The sequence below is a fragment of the Podarcis pityusensis genome, assembly GCF_964106645.2.
Source record: "Podarcis pityusensis genome assembly, chromosome: 8".
NCBI classification, from domain to species: Eukaryota; Metazoa; Chordata; class Lepidosauria; order Squamata; family Lacertidae; genus Podarcis; species Podarcis pityusensis.
Window position 1 is genome coordinate 72280689 of NC_138033.1, and position 20419 is coordinate 72301107.

The window sequence follows — 20419 nt, forward strand, 5'->3', positions numbered from 1 at the left end:
TCTTGACTATGGGCAGATGCATGTTTTTTACACCATGTTTTCTTTTCTTCTTGTTGTCTCAAGAGACAATGGAGTGCACCTCCAGAGGTGAAGCCAAACCTCTGCCTTAGCAGCACCGAAATGACCTCCCTAGGGTGCAAGCCTGGGCAGTTTGGTCCTGGGCTGCCCAGACAACAAGATCCTCCCTCCCAGCCTCGCTGATGTGGTCCAAGGAAAGCAGAGCAAAATATTTGGCACCAGCTTGGCTGCAACCATCTTAGCGACTCCGCTCCAGATTTGTGTCGGGTTTACTTGTTATTAGCCTTTTCTTCTCCCTTAAAACATATCAAGAAGAACTTGAGTAAGAAAAACAAAAAACCCAACACCAATCATTTTTGACATCCTATAAGGGATGCCACAGATTCCATTTTCAGAATTGCTGAAAGAAGTCAAGGACCGGGGTTGCTTTGGGGTTTTTTCTCTCGTCGTCCTTTATAGGAAAAAGAAGGAGGGCTTTGGAAATACACAAGCGATCTTGCTTTTAGGAGCCCCGGTGAGAGAGCTTCTTCTCTTCAGGGAGGGATTCGCCGCAGCTCTGGCCCGCTGCCAAGGCCTTGCCACTCTCCCCGGGCATCTTGGAGTAATTCATGAGCTGGCGCAGCGGCTTGGCTTGCTCCTGGGAGGCCGGGAGATTTGGCGGGAGGCTGGACTGGAGATGGAGGGAGACCATCTGCGAGCTGGTCAAGGGGCTGCCTGCCCCATTCCCGCTGGCCACCAGGAACTTGGACCCAAACGTTTGCTGGAACCAAGCTGCGTAGGACCGGTCCTTGGAGGGCGCTCCGGCAACAGCAAGGCCAGCGGCTCTGGCCCTCTCGTCGTCGCCCTCGGCCTCCGGGTGCCTGTCCGAGACCGGCGGGACATTCTTGATGATATACTGGTTGCCGCTGCTGCAGACTTGGTTGCCCCGGAGGATGGTTTTGACGGACGGGCAGCAGGCGAGGTTGGGCACGATGGAGATCTGGATCTGGGGCATGGGCAAAGTGTTCCTGGGGACCCCCCTGCTGGGCACGATGGTGACCCCTTCCGAGTGGGCTGGCGCCTCGCCCTTGGCTGGCTTCTCCGGAGATTTGACCGGCTGCTTCTCTGCCGGGCGCCCGGGGCTCATGTTGTAGGTGCTGTTGCAGAAGCTGCTGTTCTCGATGAGGGACCGGTGGCTCCTGAGAGAGCGGAGGGACGTCCTGCTCTTGGTGGGCCGCGACTGGTTGCTGTCTGTGCCCACCCCGCTGTACAGCAGGGCAAAGTGGCAGAGCGACTCCAAGGGCAGTATGTTCTGGATCCTCTGGCTCTTGGTGAAAATCTCGATGGCCAGATCTGGGAAAGGCCCACAGAGAGAGAGAGGTAGAGATAGAGATAGAGATAGAGATAGAGATAGAGATAGAGAGAGAGAGAGAGAGAGAGAGATAGAGAGAGAGTGTGTCAGGAACAGGGGTGGTGTGGGGAGAGACCCAATGCAGTTTCCGCCTTTAAGGGCAACTTACCTGATTCTCGTTTCTGAAATGCAAAGCCCAAAGCTCGCTATCTTTCAGAAACTGGACACTGAGATCCAGCGCCAAGGGCCTTCTGGCAGTTCCCTCACTGCGAGAAGTGAAGTTGCAGGGAACCACGCAGAGGGCCTTCTTGGTAGTGGCGCCTGCCCTGTGGAACGCCCTCCCACCAGATGTCAAAGCAATAAACAACTATCGGACCTTTAGAAGACATCTGAAGGCAGCTCTGTTTAGGGAAGCTTTTAATACTGGATGAATAATTGTATTTTAATATTCTGATGGAAGCTGCCCAGAGTGGCTGGGGAAATCCAGCCAGATGGGTGGGGTATAAATAAATTATTATTATTATTATTATTATTATTATTATTATTATTATTATGAATTTCGCTATGAAGCTCTTCAACTGAGTAAATTTGCAAAAATGTATAGTCATACCCTGGTTCTTGAACTTAACCCATTCCAGAAGTCCATTTGGCTTCCGAAATGTTTGAAAACCAAGGCACGGCTTCCAATTGGTTGCAGGAGCTTCCTGCACTCAATCGAAAGCTGTAGAAGCCGCGTTGGACATTTGGCTTCTGAAAAACATTTGCAAACTGGAACACTCACTTCTGGGTTTGCAGTATGCAGGAGCCAAAATGTTTGAGTCCCAAGGCATTTGAGAACCAAGCTATGACTGTATATCCTAGGTAGGGCATCATGCAGCAGTGAAAACGGCGTACAAAGATTCATTATGCTAAGGAGAGTTGCTTTGCAAAAATGTGTATATAATGGAAGACAAAAACATGTGTTTTATGAGGAATGCACCCCAAAATGCTGATGAAATTCCACAAGGACTCCACAATAACCACAAACTGGTGTATAAATGTGGAGAACTGAACCTCAGAGTGGGAAGCAGAGGGTTGTAATCAACTGTGGATCCTACTGAAGTTTATGAACATGAGGCTAAATTAATTTTCATGTGCCTACTCAGTGTGGGAACTTAACTGGATACAACCCTGAGGAACTAAGAGAAACTGAATTGGAGAGATCCACCCATCCCTTCTCAGGAACTGTGCGATGCAATGTTTTTGGTCTCATTTGTTGGGGAGATCTGAGTCTGCTCAGTTTGCACCCAGAACCTCCCCAATGAAGATCAACTTCCAGGCTCCCCTCCTTTCCCTTCTGGGGGCTCTGGACAGGAGCCAGTCTAGGTAAAAAAAGGTAAAGGACCACTGGACAGTTAAGTCTGGTCAGAGGCGACTATGGGGCTGTGGCGCTCATCTCGCTTTCAGGCCGAGGGAGCCGGCGTTTGTCCACAGACAGCTTTCTGGGTCATGTGGCCAGCATGACTAAACTGCTTCTGGTGCAATGGGACACCGTGATGGAAGCCAGAGTGCATGGAAATGGCGTTTAACTTCCCACCGCAGCGGTACTTATTTATCTACTTGCACTGGTGTGCTTTTGAACTGCTAGGTTGGCAGGAGCTGGGGCAGAGCAACAGGAGCTCACCCCGTCGTGGGGATTTGAACTGTTGACCTTCTTTCCAGTATACCTGAAGGAGCGTCTCCACCCCCATTGTTCTACCCGGACATTGAGGTCCAGCGCCGAGGGCCTTCTGGCGGTTCCCTCACTGCGAGAAGCCAAGTTATAGGGAACCAGGTAGAGGGCCTTCTTGGTAGTGGCACCCGCCCTGTGGAACGCCCTCCCACCAGATGTCAAAGAGAACAACAACTACCAGACTTTTGGAAGACAACTGAAGGCAGCCCTGTTTAGGGAAGCTTTTAATGTTTGATGCATTACTGTATTTTAATATTTCGTTGGAAGCCGCCCAGAGTGGCTGGGGAAGCTCGGCCAGATGGGTGGGGTATAAATAATAAATTATTATTATTATTATTATTATTATTATTATTATTATTCTGATTGGCAAGCCCAAGAGGCTCAGTGGTTTAGACCACAGTGCCACCCGCTCCTCCCTAGGAGCCAGTCTACAGCCACCTGGGCATCAACACTGGTCAAAGGAGAGCTTCACAAAGAGTGCCAGGTCCAGCTGGAAGCTGGTACTTTGGATGGGCTGATTGGCAGTCAAAGCCCTCCTGGGAGCTTGGGTAATTGCCTGACAGCGCCTATGCCTGGCGCTGGGCCCCCTAGACAGCTATAGAAGCCATGGGAGTCCTGGGCACCTGGTCAACTCTGTTCATGGAGGAGTAGGCTTGCTTCTGTGCTCCTGAACCCCTCCATGGCTGCTCAGCTTTGCTTACCCAGAGTCTCGTTCACCACCGTAGGAATGATGCTTTTCAAGGCGCTGCAGTTGGTGTGCAAGGCAGGGTTGGCGTTCATCTCCAGGAGCCAGACCTGATTTAAAAGGAAAAAAAGGGGGGGGGACACATTTGTTTCTTTGCTGGATCTCCAGCTCTGGCCCTGAAATCCAGGCTGCAAATCAGGGCTGAGGTGTGCGTCTAGTTTAAAGCTTCAGGATCCACTGGATCCTGCTTTTGAATCCTGGATCTAAGACTCTGCAAGAGAATTATTGTGCGACAACACAGGGTTTTTTTTTTAAAAGAAAGCACGTGGCTCCCTACAAATCTTGGAAACTGTAGTTTACCCCTCATTGAGCTATAATTCCCAGCACCCTTAACAATCTAACATTTCTAGGATTCTTTGAGGAAAGCGATGTGCTTTAAAGGCATGTGTGTGATCCCTGTTTTGTTGATCCTGGATAGCTCACTTGGTTAGAACATGGTGGTGATAATGCCAAGGTTGCAGGTTCAATCCAGCTACATATTCCTGCACTGCAGGGGGTTGGACTAGATGATCCTCAGGGTCCTTTCCAACTCCACAGTTTAATGATTCTGTGTTCTGTTTCCCCACAATTTGTTTCTGTTTTCCAACTTGACCAGTGAAAATGTTTTATGACTGCCACTAGGGGGCACTAAAGTCATTTCTATTTTCTCTCGTAACTGCCTCCCCCCAAAAAATCTTTCCTGTTGCAACAGAGGCTATATAAACAAGTTCAAGGAAGCTAAGAGTTTAAGGGGAAAGTGCCAGCCATATATTTCTGCAAGCAGTGAAAAAAATAAGCAGTGCAGAGGTGGATTCAGGAGAGCGGTGGCTTTCTTGGAAGTGCGAAAAATATCCACAAAACATTTGACTCATATAGAATAGTTTTATGCATATGTAGTTTGAATTAATCATAACTGGCTATAATTTATTTAACTGGGTGTTGAAGATAATGAAGATTATGATGTCCTTTGACCTCATGGCCTGAATATCCAGTTTTAATGGCTGTGTTGTTTTAACGGGGATCTTCTATTGCACATTTTCATCATGGCCATTTAATGTTTAAATAGGATAGTTTTGCTGTGGGTTTTGCCTACGATATATATATTTAAAATTATTCCGTATTTTGAACAACGCAGTGCAATTGTTTGTTGTGTTTGTGTTTTGTAAACTGCTTAGAAAACATTTGGGCAATACATGGCATATAAATCATATATCCACCTAGGTCTTACACAGAGTAGACTGAAAGTAACAGACCCAAGTTTCTCATGTTCATCAATTTCAATGTATCTATTGTGAGTAGGGCTAAAATAGAACACAAATCTCTCTTCTTATATTTCTCTATTAATAATCATTGGGTTGTGTGCAACAAGCCCTACTCAGAGTATGCCCATTGAAATGAATGGACCTAAATTAGTCATACCCATTAGTTTCCACGAGTCTAGTCTGAGTGTGACGAAAATGGGATAAAATCCATTATTATGATCCATCATCAACGAGTTGTAGTCAACAAACATTTACTCTGAGTAGACCCACTGAAATCAAAGTGTATCGTGGTACTTAATTTCAGTGGGTCAATTATAAGAAAAGTTCATTGAATACAACTTCAACTTCTTCTTCTTCTTCTTCTTCTTCGTATTATTATTATTATTATTATTATTATTATTATTATTATCCTATAGAGCTACCTGGATTTCAGAAATACAGTGGTACCTCAGGTTACCTACGCTTCAGGTTACAGACTCTGCTAACCCAGAAATAGTACCTCGGGTTAAGAACTTTGCTTCAGGATGAGAACAGAAATCGTGCTCCAGCGGCGTGGCAGCAGCAGGAGGCCCCCTTAGCTAAAGTAGTGCTTCAGGTTAAGAACAGTTTCAGGTTAAGAACAGACCTCTGGAACGAATTAAGTACTTAACCCGAGGTACCACTGTAGCCTTTGCTCCATGAATTTGCCTAATCCCCTTTCAAAACCATCCAAGTTGGTGGCCATCACTGCCTCCTGTGGCAGGGAGTTCCGTAGTCCAACTATGCACTATGTACGTCCGGAATCTTCCAACATTCAGCTTCACTGAAAGTCCACGACTTCTAGTATACCCACGCCATATAACGTCCTGAGGCCAGCAGCGGGTGGGTCCAGAGGGACAAAGTGTGCAAAGCGACGAGTTCAAATTTTACCTCTGCGCAGTGGGCTGGTTTCTACACACCCCTCTCAATCCTCCATGCGGGAAAGAAAGAGGCACGAGTTCAAGGACACGTTCCAGCCAGGCCAAAACTCTCAGGGGAGGTGTGAAGCAAGGCTGGTGAGGGGATGCGGCTAGGCAGAGAGACCCGGAGGCTCACCCTATACAGCCACCATTCCCAGATCTATGGGTTCATTATCCATCAGAGGAGTGCCTCAGCTGTCCTCCTCAAGCCCTGACTCTGGAGACTCGTGCCTCTCGATCCGAGGATGCGGCCGCGTGACTATACCTTGAAGTCTTCGTCGATTAAGAAGTCGCAGCCAATGAGATCAAAGTAGCCCATCTTGCACTCCAGCTTGGACTTGACCGCCAGGAAACATTGCAGCATGATCTCTTTCATTCTCTTCTGAAAGACACAGAAGGACGGCATGATCCCGGAAAGATTCCCCCTGCCCCACAAGACCTCTTGCGAGTCAGGGAAAGCCACAAAAGATCCAGATTAGAGGATCCGCTTCTGTCCAGTCCTTAGGTGGTCCCCCGCTCAGCCCTACTCGGAGTAGACCCATTGGAAGTCACGGACGCTTGCCCACTCATGGTTTATATTTATTTATTTTTACACCCCCAACTTCTTCTTCCCTGAAGGAACTCAAGGTGGCGTACATAGTCCTCCCCCACCCTGTTTTATCCTCACAACGACCCTGTGAGGTAGGCAGAGAGAGACAGTGACTGGCCCAAGGTCAAGAATAATAATAATAATAATAATAATAATAATAATAATAATAATAATAATTTTATTTATACCCTGCCCTCCCAGGCCAGAGCCGGGCTCCGGGCGGCTAACACCAGTAAAATTACAGTAAAATCATAAAAACCCCAATTTAAAATACAGGTTAAAATGCAATTTAAAATGCAGCCTCATTTTAAAAGTAGGCCATAGATCAAAACCATAAGGAGAGGGAAACATAAGGGTCAGACTGAGTCCAAACCAAAGCCCAGGCGGAACAGCTCTGTCTTGCAGGCCCTGCGGAAAGATGTCAAGTCCCACAGGGCCCTAGTCTCTTGTGACAGAGCGATCCACCAAGTCGGGGCCAGTACTGAAAAGGCCCTGGCCCTAGTTGCAACCAATCTAACCACCTTGCGACCTGGGACCTCCAAAGTGTTGTCATTTGTGGACCTCAAGGTCCTCCATGGGGCATACCAGGAGAGGCGGTCCCGTAGCTACATGGGTCCTAGGCCGAGAAGGGATTTGAACCCTGGTCTTCCAGGGCCTAGTCCGACACCCAGACCACTACACCACACCAACTCTCAATGGGATCTAATCCATTTCAATGGCTTTTTACCCAATTCAAAGAGCTTCTCTCCATGAGCAAGAGCGGCCCCCACCCTTTCCCGTCTACCTTTCCCTACTCTTTCAGAGGTGGCACCCATTGTGTCATGCCCCGCCCCGACAGCAGCCATTTTGTGTTAGACTGAACCCTCAACAGCAGCCATTTTGTGGCTGGTGTCCAGGAGCACTTTCTCAACATCCCCAAGATGCCCATTGGCAGGTACGGTCATATGGGCATCTGCACCAATCAAGTTCCACGAGGTTCTCAATTTGGTCAGCTGGTGGCGTTGGCTTATGCGGTCCAGTGGGGGCATAATGGTTTAGAGCAGGGGTCAGCAAACTTTTTCAGAGAGGGGCCAGTTCACTGTCCATCAGACCTAGTGGGGGGGGGGCAGACTATATTTTGAAAAAATAAATAAAAATGAACAAATTCCTGTGCCCCACAAATAACCCAGAAATGCATTTTAAATAAAAGGGCACATTCTACTCATGTATAAACACCAGGCAGGCCCCACAAATAACCCAGAGATGCATTTTAAATAAAAGGGCACATTCTACTCAGGTAAAAACATGTTGATTCCCGGACCCTCCACGGGCCGGATTTAGAAGGCGATTGGGCCAGATCTGGCCCCCAGGCCTTAGTTTGCCTCAGCCCAACCTACCTCACAGGGCTGTTGCAGGGATTAAATAAGAGGGAGGGGGAACCAGGGGATACAAATACAATAAATAATAATAGAGAAACAGTGGAGCAACGTGACAGCCTGATCCTGGAGAACTGGCCGCAGATGCTGCTGCAGCAGCTGTGGGATGGGCAGAAGGAAGTGTGGAAACTCACAGTGAACCCATTGAAGACCCAGTCCTTGGGGAGCCCTTTGATGTGCCTGAACCTCTCATTGACGTAGTTGTTGAAGCGCTCCATGCGCCACACCGTCTCCTCCTTGACGTGGCTGTACATTGGACTCTTCTTCTGAACGTACTGCGGGGAGTTGGCAGAGAAAACAGGCGCCCTTGTTAGGGGCCGTGCATTGTAGCGCTGGATCTGTGCCTCCCCTCCCGAGGACAAGGGTCTGGGCAAGGAGCAAGGGGGAGCGGGTTTGTAGGACGGGGAGCAGGAGGGTGGGCAAGCAAAGCAAGCGGGGGGGGGGGAGCCGCTAGGATTGCTTATAAGAACCTAAGGTGGGGTCAGGCTAAAGTCCCATCTAGCCCAGCCTCACATTAGCCAAGCAGATGCCCCAATGGGAAGCATAGCTGTCAACTTTTCCCTTTTCTTGCAAGGAATCCTATTCAGAATAAGGGAATATCCCTTTAAAAAAGGGAAACGTTGACAGCTATGCTGGGAAGCAGGACCTGAGCGGCACAGAAACTCTCCCATCTTGTGTTTCCAAGGAACTGGAATTCAGACTGCATTCAGAAGTGGAGTTTGGACACAGCTGTCATGGCCAGGAATCTAACCCGCCATACAACAGCAGCAAGAATACTTATTGCAAAGCATTGGAAGACACAAGATCTACCCACACTGGAGGAATGGCAGATGAAAATGATGGACTACATGGAATTGGCGGAAATGACTGGCAGAATCCGAGACCAGGGAGAAGAGTCGGTGGAAGAAGACTGGAAGAAATTTAAAGACTACTTACAGAAATATTGTAAAATTAATGAATGTTAGAATGATGTTGGATTGAAGTTAAGTGGTTTCTAGCTGTAATGGTATAAAAGAATATGGAAAAATTGGTTTTCAATACGTAAAAACTTAATGTTATAATATATTAAGATTAAAGATCAGGATTAAAAAGGAGGGAAAGGAATTGCTGGACTAACAAATTGAATTGGAATACAAAAAAGGGAGGTATGAGGAGGTCCGGGAAACAAGTAAATGTAAGAGAAGTGATGAAAAGATGGAATTGTTTTTAACTGTTTTTTCTTTTTAGTACTTTGTATTTTTCTTTTTTCTATTGTTATTTTTTTTATCAATGTAATCTTTTTCTTTTGAAATTTTAATAAATATCATTAAAAAAAAAAAAGGAATCTAACCCGCCATGAATTTCTCTTACCCCCCCCCCCCACTTTAAAGCCATTCAAGTTGGTGACTGCCGCTACTTCTTGATGAAGTGGATCCCACCGTTTAACCAGGTGCAGGGTGCTTGTATTGACTGATTATTTCAGCTCTTACAACCCATCCTCCCTCCTTGGATGGAGCCCAGAGCCACAAGACAATAAAACCACATTAAAAGAGAGAGAGAGAGAGAGAGAGAGAGAGAGAGAGATCAACATTTGACATATATTTGATGCTTTGAATCCCTTGGATTCCACCTAATTTCACTCAGATTTTGTGGGGATTCAATTTGTTTTAATGCTGGCTGAAAAAGAGGGGCAGAATTTTCTGCAATTTCTCTCTCTCTCTCTCCCTTCCGCATAATATGAGAACCCTAAGGGTTCATCCAGTAGCCCTCCAAATGGTGTAGCATTAAAACCGCTAGCACACTTGCAAAGCTAAGCAGGGTCTGGTCTGGTTTCAAATTGGATGGGGAACTGCATGTTGAGATTCCTGCATCGCTAGGGGTTGGACAGGATGACCCTTGAGGTCCCTTCCAACTAGTCTATAATTCTATGAAGCTGAATATTGGGAGATTCAGGGCAGACAAAAGGTCTTCTTCATGTGGCCCAGAACTAAGTGGAGGAATTAATTCCCCAAACAGGTAATGACGGCTTTAAAAGAGGACTGGGCAAATTCATACTGCTCCATGATGCATTATGATTTACTGTTTACAACTATATTACGATGTTCTTGTTTCAAGCTGCCCAGAGAAGTTTTTTTGTTATTGGGTGCACATGCAAATATTGTCCATAAAATAAAAGGCGTGCGGACGCAAATCTAGGAACTTCAATCAAACGGGCAGTTTTCCAGAAAACAAAGGGGTGAATCTTCCACAGACCTTCTGTTTACGCATTTCTCAGCGAAGGGGCAGCAACAGGGGGAGCCTCCAGTCTCTCCTCTTTGATTCCATCCACCTGGCGGATCCCCACTTCTTAAATATGAAAATTCAAACCATTCCCTCCTCGCTCCCACCCACTCAGGTGGGACACAATTGGGGGCGGAGAGGCAGATTTCTGTGCCGCCGTCGCCACCTGCTCTGCCATGAATTTCCTGGCCTCCTCCCCACCCCACCCCCCGCCGATGAGATTTGCAGGTACTCTTCTGAATAACAACACCTGGCCCTCATTTCATGTCCTTTGTGGCAGCGGGGTCTCTCCGGAGCCAGCATGGCACCGCAGCGCTCCAAATCCCAAGCTGAGCAAACAGCTCTGTTCAAGGCAAAAAAACCACACACAAGGCACCCATCTTGCCAAAGCCATTAAGCTGCAGGAAGGCGATACCAAGTGGGCTGGGCTGGCAGGGATAACATAAGCTCCAGCTGTCCCTGTTTACCAGGGATGGATGGCCCTTGTTTTCTGGTGCCCGTCCTTGGAGCGAGAAGAGAAATCAATTCCTGTCTGTGTTTCTCCTCTTGGGCGAGTGTGACGTATTTGATAACAAATGGGGGAGCCTTATAATCAAAAAGCCCCATTTCAGGCCTTGCTCTGATCATGCCTCTTGCTCAAGAGGCCTCAGAAAACTATTTATGAATTATTTCAAAACATCTATATGCCGCTTAATCGTAAACGCCCTGCTCTCAAATCAACACCTCAAAGCGGTTTGCAAAATGTTACCTGGATGGCTTACAAAAACGCCAAATTTAAATCTCTCTCATCTCACCCGAGCCCTCGAAGGGAGACGGATGAATTTCCAAGCCTTTCCTGCACATAGAAATCTAGGGGGTAGGTATCGTTTATGGCACGGGTTGTGAGGAACCTGTGGCTCTCTGGACATTGTTGCTGCTGTTAATAATGGTAATAATTAGTATTAATCAGCTGCCTCCTCACTCCAGTGGCCCCAAGCGACTTACAAACACAAAACCAATCACAACAGGGACAGCAAATAAAACCTAGAAGCACCTCTGTAGGAATAAAAGGCAGGTCTTACAGATCCTGCTCCTGTCAAACACCAACTCCTATCACCCCTGAGCAAAAGTGATGCTGGCTTGAGGCTGACAGATTCAAACAATGTATTGCAGGCCGCAGGTATTGTCATATATTTTGATGACCTTGGTCTAGCTACTTAAATTTAGCACCTGATGTTTTTGAGGGCTAGGCTTAGAGACGGGCGAATCTTTCCATTTCAGTTTTCCTCAATTTCCTGCTTTTTGCAATCTAAAGATCAGTTCTTCACTTTCCCGCATTGAATTGCAAATACCTTCTTCTTCTTCTTCTTTTTAAAAAAGAAAATTCTCATGGAAACTCACCAGCATTTTAGTCTACATTTCCCCCTAATTTAATATGTCATTTTGCCTACCATTCATTTTCTTTTTGGAGGCAATTTCCCTTAATATACTGCATTTGGAAGCATGTTAATTTCACCGATAGACGCCCTTATTTGTTTATTTCATAAAACCCACACGGCACCTGATTTGCAAAACAGGCAACAACCACCTCAAAGCAGTTTTGCAAAAGAAAAGAAAAGAAAATGAAGAGAAAACAAACAGACTTTTAAAAGGTTAAAATGCAGTAGACTAAAAGCAGATTAAAACTCGCACCAACTTTCTAAACGTCTGGATAGGCATGCCCAAACAATAAAGGTTTTTAGAAGGCACCAAAAAGAGGGCAGCGAAGGGGCCTGCGTGGTATCAACAGGCAGGGAGTTCCAATAGCTACGTGCTGCCACATTCTAAGATCGCATTCTTACACACTTTCCCCACACTTTCTGAACCAGATCGCAAAATTCAGAGAGGTGCAAATTTCAAAGACTGCCTGGCTTCACGTATTGTTTGGGTACGATGCCTGTTTTAATGCAACGCTCCACATTTGAGAGAAGGCCCAACTATTTCCTGGTCCACAGAATCCTGCCTCCCGCTCAAATCCCGCCCCCCCTCTCTCCCCCCTCACCTGATTGGTCAGATGAGAAGTGAGGTCTTCCGACTTGGGGTCGTAGTTGAGGCATGTGAGGCGGACGTAGCCGTGGCCAAAGAAGAGCATGAAGGGGCATGTGCAAGCGATGAGGAGGTACGAGCGAACATCAAACTTCTTCCCCTCTAAGAGCAGTGGCTTATCAATATACCTGAGAAACCGGAAGGATATGCAACTCTGTGGCACCTGAGCTTCTGAGGCTCTTCAAGTCTCGCTCATGCCAATCTGCTTATTTTATTTTTTATGTTCTAATCTATTACATCTTATTTATTTATTTATTATTTTAAATATAAATTTGAAAATAAATCAGAGAAAGCACATGGAAAGGGTAACTTATTAACACAGCAGGCACAAGACAGCTCATTAACTATGCACCCTCATTATCTTAATATTTCCTTCCTCTGTTACAGTTTCTTTATGGGGGGGGGTTCCATGCAAAATTCTGCCTTCCAGGGTTTCGGGGTGAAAAGATAACTCAAAAGGTCCGTAGTCTAAAACACAGATTTCCAAAAGAGGTGTTGGGATAACCTGGGGTGGGGTGGGTGGGTTTCAAAGTTCATCCGTTTGGTTGAATTAATTAAACTACTTGGATTTTTGAATGCATGTGCAGCTAATGGTTACTGTTTCAAACTGTATTGCATTACAGTGGTACCTCGGGTTACAAACAACTCAGATTACAAACACCTCGGGTTACAAACACTTTGGGTTACAGACTCCGCTAACCCAGAAATAGTACCTCGGGTTAAGAACTTTACCTCAGGATGAGAACAGAAATTGCGTGCTGGCGCTGCAGTGGCAGCGGGTCTCCCTATTAGCTAAAGTGGTACCTCAGGTTAAGAACAGTTTCAGATTAAGAACGGACCTCCGGAACGAATTAAGTCCATAACCAGAGGTACCACTGTATTATTATTATTCTTCCTTCCTGGATTGTGTGAACCAGCATAATGAATAATAAAGGTTGGGTTGGGGGCACGAGGGTTGAGTTTGTGGAACCAAGGGGGCGGTGACCTGAAAAAGTTTGGGAACCGCTGCTCTAGAATATATTGAGGACAGGAAGTGGGTATTATGATCCTTTATGCTTGTATAGCCAATAAAGGCTTTCCAGATTTGTAAGATTGGCAGAGAATAACTAGAGAAAATGGAATAGACCTCCCAGCCCTGTGCATGGCACACAATGCTTCTGTTTTTCAAATACTGCTTGAATTGTTTTTGATAGTCGTAAGTGGACTGATTAAACTAGCCGTGCAATTGTCATGCTTGCAAGGAAAGTGGGCATTAGCTGATGTTGAAAGCGGGCATTAGCTGATCTCATGTTTGTTTGACTTGATTATTCTAGCCTGAGGCACTGTGTGTGTGTGTGTGTGTGGTGCCGGATTTACGTATAAGCTAAACAAGCTATAACATAGGGCCCCACTCTCTTGGGGGTCCCCAAAAAAATTAAAGGAAAAAAAAACTGGATGTACATTTCCAAAATATAAGATAAAAAGCAAATAGAATAAAACCTACAGCTTAAAAATTATTTCACTATTAATATACTTCTTCTTAATTGTATTTCACTATTAATATACTTCTTCTTAATTGTATTTCAGCTCAACATTTACTTTGATAAAATACATAAGTTGTTATGTGCAAATGGCTTTAGATACTTATTAGGTCCATAAATTACCATACAGTGGTACCTCGGGTTAAGTACTTAATTTGTTCCAGAGGTCCGTTCTTAACCTGAAACTGTTCTTAACCTGAAGAAACACTTTAGCTAATGGGGCCTCCTGCTGCCGCCACACCGCCAAAGCATGATTTCTGTTCTCATCCTGAAGCAAAGTTCTTAACCTGAAGCACTATTTCTGGGTTAGCGGAGCCTGTAACCTGAAGCGTCTGTAACCTGAAGCGTATGTAACCCGAGGTACCACTGTATAGCATATATATTCAACACAAATAACAGCGACAATTTGTTGTTGACAAAAGACAGCTGGACATATAAAGGGCCCCATTACCTTCAGTAGCTTAGGGCCTCATCAAACCTAAATCCGACGTGTGTGTGTGTGTGTGTGTGAATTTTTGCATTTCCACTTCTGTAGGAAGCCAGTTAGACGGGGAGGGGCGGGGGCAGGTGAGTACAGCTGCTCAGCTCTCTAACAGCTTTGGTATATAGCATTAGAGACTCATTCAGCTCACACAATGCAAAGTCTTTGGCGTGCATTTCCCCCTTTGAAGCTCTCCTTAGATGCCCAGACAGAAATAATCTCTGATCTGTCTCTCTTTCTTTCTCTCTCTCTTCACCACCTGTTAAAATGCTAATGATCTGTCTGTGCCGATGACACGAAACTTTAAGAAGAGAGAGAAAGGTATCGGAAATGAAACTAGGCCGACTGAGGAAAGGACTCTGATCATACAAACGACAGGAAGTCCTTAGACCGGGAATGCTCGAGCTCTGTATGCCAGGAGAAATAAAAGGAATAAGGGAGGGGGTGGATATCCTGCTGTTGGCCCAATGTACCCACCCGCTAAAAGGGACGCGGGTGGCGCTGTGGGTTAAACCACTGAGTGTAGGATTTGCCAATCAGAAGGTCGGCGGTTTGAATCCCCGCGGCGGGGTGAGCTCCCGTTGCTTGGTCCCTGCTCCTGCCAACCTAGCAGTTCGAAAGCACGTCAAAGTGCAAGTAGATAAATAGGTACCGCTCCAGTGGGAAGGTAAACGGCATTTCCGTGTGCTGCTCTGGTTCGCCAGAAGCGGCTTAGTCATGCTGGCCATATGACCCGGAAGCTGTACGCCAACTCCCTCGGCCAAGAAAGCGAGATGAGTGCCGCAACCCCAGAGTCGGCCACGACTGGACCTAATTGTCAGGGGTCCCCTTTACCCTTTACCTTTACCCACCCGCTAAGACTTTCCGCAGTTGCTCTTACGCAAAACGCAGAATCCCGTGCAATCGCAGAAAACGGGATGGCACTTTGTTAACACCTTCTGTTCAGACTCTGAAATTTGCACAAGTACAGAAGCATTTGGGAGAGGGGAACTTAATGGTTTTTTGACACACACATCTCAAAAAAACTCAGTGAAGACTGAGTAAGCTCAGTGGCTGTGGAATGCCGATTGAATGTTTGGAGGAGCCATAAATGGAATGGAATCTGGAACAGGAATTCTAGATGCTAGAATGGAATCTAGAACAGGAGGCCTCCAGGAGGCCACACTCTGCTATTTCCCCCCCCCCCCCGGTATGCGGGGTGTTTAATGGGGAGTGTGATGCAAGTCCCCGGCTTTTGCAGCCCATAATGGGGGGGAAAGGGATGCTCAGGCCCAGAAGAGGTGCCAAATGGCTCTTGGGATTCTCACTAGGCCACACCCCCTGTCACCAGGCCACACCCCTCCCCAGCCAAGCTTCACGTCCTCCAGAATGGCTGGGATGTGTCACGGAACTCGACAGCATCACTTGCTTTCCTGGATGGAGGGTTGAGAAGAGTGTCCTGTGTTCAGGAAGCAGCACACTGTGCAAAGGTTAAGATTTGCAGCAGTTGCTCCTCCCACTTTTGCCACCAGCTCCACCCACTACTGGCCTGTGGCCCCTGGAAGGTAGCCTAGTAAGAGATGCGGACGCCGGGGGTGAAAAAAGCTGCCTGTTCCTGCCGTCCTGGTTGCATTCCAGGAGCTCGCATTTCTGCAAGATGACGGCCCGAGAAGGAGATTTCCCCAGCCCACCCGAGATCCCAGGCTTCCTTCACCTCAAGCGCACCGGTTAAGTTCCCCGAAGACCACCCAGCAACATCTTTCACCAGCCAGCTGGAAACTTGGGACAGTGGGTTAGCAGAACCTCCACATCACTGCGTTCTCTACCTTTGAACGATCCTCGCCGGGGGAATTTTGTAAGGCAGTTTCTTGTACATAGGATCTTCTTCGATGCTGAGGAGCTTGGCTTGCAAGCTGTTGACCTCGGATTGGTTTTTGAGGAGGAAGATCCCCCGGCCTTGGTTCGAGCTGGTGGGCTTGCAGATCCAGATCTGAGGCTCTGTGGAGAAGAGGAGAAACGCAGGCAGGTGCCTGATGGGTCTATCTGGCCCATCATGGCCTCCTGGGCTGTAGCTCAGTGGTGGAGCACCTGTCTCACATGCTGAAGGTCCCAGGTTCAATCCCCAAGGACATCTCCAGGTAGGATGGAGGATGTCCCCTTCCTGAAACTCTTGGAGAGCTACTGCCAGTCAGTGCAGGCAATACTGGCTGGCTGCTCTGATTCGGCCTGTGGACCTGTGGGAATATAATGGGGAGGGGAGAACCATGTCTGCCACCTTGAGCTCTCTGGAGAAAAGGTGGGAGATAAACGCAGCAATAAAAGGAAAGGAATTCCAACTATCTCCATTGGGAATAGTTTCCTTTATCTGAAATCTACAACCACAGCCCAATTCTGATCGAAAACGAGACAGTGCCTGAGCTAAGCAGGAGTTTGGCAGGATAGGAAAATGGTCAAATGAATTTATTTCCGCTTGGGAGGATGTGACTTAGCTCTGAAGCTCCTGACATTCACCTTCATATATTTCAAAGAATATCTCTCTCTCGTCCTTGGTATCCAGGCGGAAAGTCTCAGGGAAAAAGTCCTCCATTCTCAAAACCCTGCAAAAGCCCAGGATAAGAAGAAGGGGTTGGAACTTGCATGCTCCTCGTGAAGGGATCTGCGCCTCTCCAACTAAGGATGGGCGAACAACCTCCCAGTTTGGGTTTCTCCTTTTACCAATATTCAGTTAAGTTCTCCATATTTCCACACCTGTTTGCCATTTGTTTAGTTACCTTGAAAGCCCTCTTGAAAACCCACCAGCGAATTTCTCCTAATACGCCCTCGTTTGTATGCAATTCTGCCTGACGTACACATTTCCACAGAGCCATTTCCCCTAATACAATGCATTTTTTTTGTATGGTCTTGGCAGAAATAAAAGAAAGAAGATTCCACCTAAACATTAGGAAGAACTTCCTGACAGTAAGAGCTGTTCGACAGTGGAATTTGCTGCCAAGGAGTGTGGTGGAGTCTCCTTCTTTGGAGGTCTTTAAGCAGAGGCTTGACAACCATATGTCAGGAGTGCTCTGATGGTGTTTCCTGCTTGGCAGGGGGTTGGACTCGATGGCCCTTGTGGTCTCTTCCAACTCTATGATTCTATGATTCTATTCTATGATTCTATGAAAAAGGTAAAGGGACCCCTGACCGTTAGGTCCAGTTGTGGCTGACTCTGGAGTTGCGGCGCACATCTTGTTTTATTGGCCGAGGGAGCCGGCATACAGCTTCCGGGTCATGTGGCCAGCATGACTAAGCCACTTCTGGCGAAGCAGAGCAGAGCACGGAAACGCCGTTTGCCTTCCCGTCGGAGCGGTACCTATTTATCTACTTGCACTTTGACGTGCTTTCGAACTGCTAGGTTGGCAGGAGCAGGGACTGAGCAATGGGAGCTCTCCCCGTCGCAGGGATTCGAACCGCCGACCTTCTGATCGGCAAGTCCTAGGCTCTGTGGTTTAACCCACAGCGCCACCTGCATCTGCAATCAAATGCATGGTTTACCCTAGTCTGTGCACCTTTTGCACACATTGCTTGGGTTGAGAGCTGCACTGCAAAATTCAGGGCAGACTTTGAAGGATTGCTGTGTTTCGGTTTCCGTATTGTTTCAGAAAGTGTTCTACTTTTTATTACGTTCTTTATTTTTAATAGATATACTGCAAACTGGCCTGTGAGCCTATAAATTTAATTAATAAAAATAATATAAATAGGTTTGCTTTTAAATGGAAACTGAATCCAGTTTATTCCACACACCCTACCCCAACACTGTCGAAACACTAGGTCCATATTTCTAGGGGGCCCCCTGCTGACATGCCCCCCCCCCAGTGTGGAAATTGGGCAACTTTCCTCTTCAGCCAAGGCAGTTCATAAACCTCCATACCCTCAGCTGTGTGTCACATGATTCCTCATGATGTGATCCCAACCAATCAGCGAACACAATGATGCCACAAAGCCAAATAGCTCCAGATTTGAAACCCTGTCACACGCTGACATCTGGATTTGAGGTTTTGAATGTCGGCACAGACTACATTCTGTTCTGGAAAGTTGGCTACGGCTGGGGGATGTTTTTTGCAGGGTGCGTGGGAGAGGCAATTAGATTATACCTACTGCCCATAGTCAATTTTTTTTTTACTAAACTTTGTCCCTGAGGCGTCTCCTGGCCTCCTAAAGCAAACATCACCCATTACTGGGAATACAGCTACCAAGAAGCAAGAGAGGATTTTGCAGCCTGTGTAATTTTTGCAAATTCTATGCATATTTTCACCTTCTTTTGCATAATGTTGCAATGTTTGCTTTTGCTGCACTTAATAATTCACTACAGCTGCACCATATGCTCCCCAGTGAATAGTTTTGGCATCAAAAGGGAGCTGTTAAAGGAACAACCCCCCCAAGAACCCCCACTACCAATCAAGTCATCTTCCTTTTTATGCCCAATGATAAATGCCACTCTGCTGCCCCCTCTACATGCCCCTCATCTGCCCAAGGGCCACAGTCCTTTCTAGGCAAGATTCTGGGGGCCGCATTACACTGGTGGGCAGAGTCAGATGAAAAATGAGTGGGGCAAGCCATGTGAATGTTATCTTTGTATGGCAGGCTACACATGCATACCAACACCCTTCTCTAGCCTCCAACCAGCTGAGAAAGAAGCATTATGTGGGTTCGAGGACAAATTCCAGCCAGGCAAAAACACTCAAGGAAATTGTGAAGCAGGCCCAGCGAGGGGCGTGGTTTGGCGAGAGGAAGGCGTGGCCTGTGGAACATCCCGAGGGCCCGATTAGAGAGGGCTAGAGGGCCACGTCTGGCCCCTCTGAGCTCGAGACCCTTCCCCCTTGAACAACATAAGGCGCAGGGAGGCTGTGCTTAAGAGTTTAGGGCTCACTTTGTGGTCCTGCTGATCTTCTTCATCACCCGTTCATACTCCCTCAAGTTCATCAAAAGGCCGATCTTGGTAGTGAGGATCTTGTTGTTAGAGATCTGGTAAAGAAGCTGCTCTCCTGCAAAGGGAGGAATAGCGAGAGCCAGGGTGGAGCATGAAGGCTGGGTCAACCTCTCTCACACGCAACACATCCTTTATTGATAACCTTTGGGCCAAGCCCAACAACAAGGGTGCAGAGAGCCTGCCGACTCCAGCTGCTGCTGGACTGCAGGGGTGCCAATGAGAATAAAGTATTGTGGGGGCCAGGTAAGCCCCGCCCCGCATAATCGATCACATGACATGGTGCACACACACCATTTGAATGGGAATGCTCATCAGCTTTTCTGCATTGTAGGGAGTTAGACTCTATGGTGCTCATGGTTCCATTCCAACTCTATGATTCTCTGAAGAACAGCACCCATCAGGCTGTAGCTAATGGTAGTCAGTAGACCCACTGATATGACTAGACCTCAGTTAGTCATGTCCATGGATTTCAATGGGTTTGAAAATCATCCCTGACCACTCGTCCTGTTGGCTGTGGTTGATGGAGGTTCAGCAACATCTGCCGAGCCTCAGGTTCTCCACTCCCGTGCCCTAAGACCACTAGGGAAAAGGTCTTTTTGGTGGTGGCTCCCCCAGGCCTCCTTACCTTCTCTGAAGTTGAAATAGGTGTCCCGGCACTTAGTCTCACACCACTTCAGGATGTAATCATCCCTCCGGTTGTCATAGATACGCTGCCAGCCTTTGTTCTTGCAGAAGGCGTTCAGTCTGCTCAGAGGAAGGAGAGAAAACAATGAGGTCCAGCAACTTGTTGGGTTTTTTTTAAATAAAGAACGGCAGCAGCCCTTGCCTTCACCCTCAGAAGAGTCTGGCTACTGGATCAGGCCAAAGGCCCATCTAGTCCAGCCTGCTGTTCTCACAGGGGCCAATCATCTGATGGCTGCAGGAAGCTGGGGATGAAGGCATCAGCCCTCCTTCACTCATAAGAACATCAGAAGAGCCATTCCCTGGGGGATTCCCTGGTCCTGAATGGGGTAACTGTGCCCCCCGAAGGACCAGGTGCGCAGCCTGGGAGTCATTTTGGACTCACAGCTGTCCATGGAGGCACAGGTTAATTCTGTGTCCAGGGCAGCTGTCTACCAGCTCCACCTGGTACGCAGGCTGAGACCCCCACCTGCCTGCTCACT

At 47.3% G+C, this 20419-nt stretch overlaps 1 protein-coding gene across 1 annotated transcript in view; it reads right to left on the reverse strand.

Annotated features, from left to right (window-relative positions):
- Positions 1 to 445: 445 nt before the first annotated feature.
- The window catches only part of TTLL10 (tubulin tyrosine ligase like 10), a 171403-nt gene continuing 151429 nt past the window's right edge, over positions 446 to 20419 (reverse strand). The window contains exons 9-17 of the mRNA XM_081016027.1: positions 19882 to 20000; positions 19197 to 19311; positions 16802 to 16887; positions 16117 to 16288; positions 12267 to 12438; positions 8122 to 8262; positions 6249 to 6365; positions 3761 to 3854; positions 446 to 1350 (exon numbers count right to left, since the gene is read on the reverse strand). Of these exons, the coding sequence (XP_080872153.1) occupies positions 521 to 1350; positions 3761 to 3854; positions 6249 to 6365; positions 8122 to 8262; positions 12267 to 12438; positions 16117 to 16288; positions 16802 to 16887; positions 19197 to 19311; positions 19882 to 20000 (1846 nt within the window). The 3' untranslated portion in view covers positions 446 to 520. The remainder of the gene's footprint in view (positions 1351 to 3760; positions 3855 to 6248; positions 6366 to 8121; positions 8263 to 12266; positions 12439 to 16116; positions 16289 to 16801; positions 16888 to 19196; positions 19312 to 19881; positions 20001 to 20419) is intronic.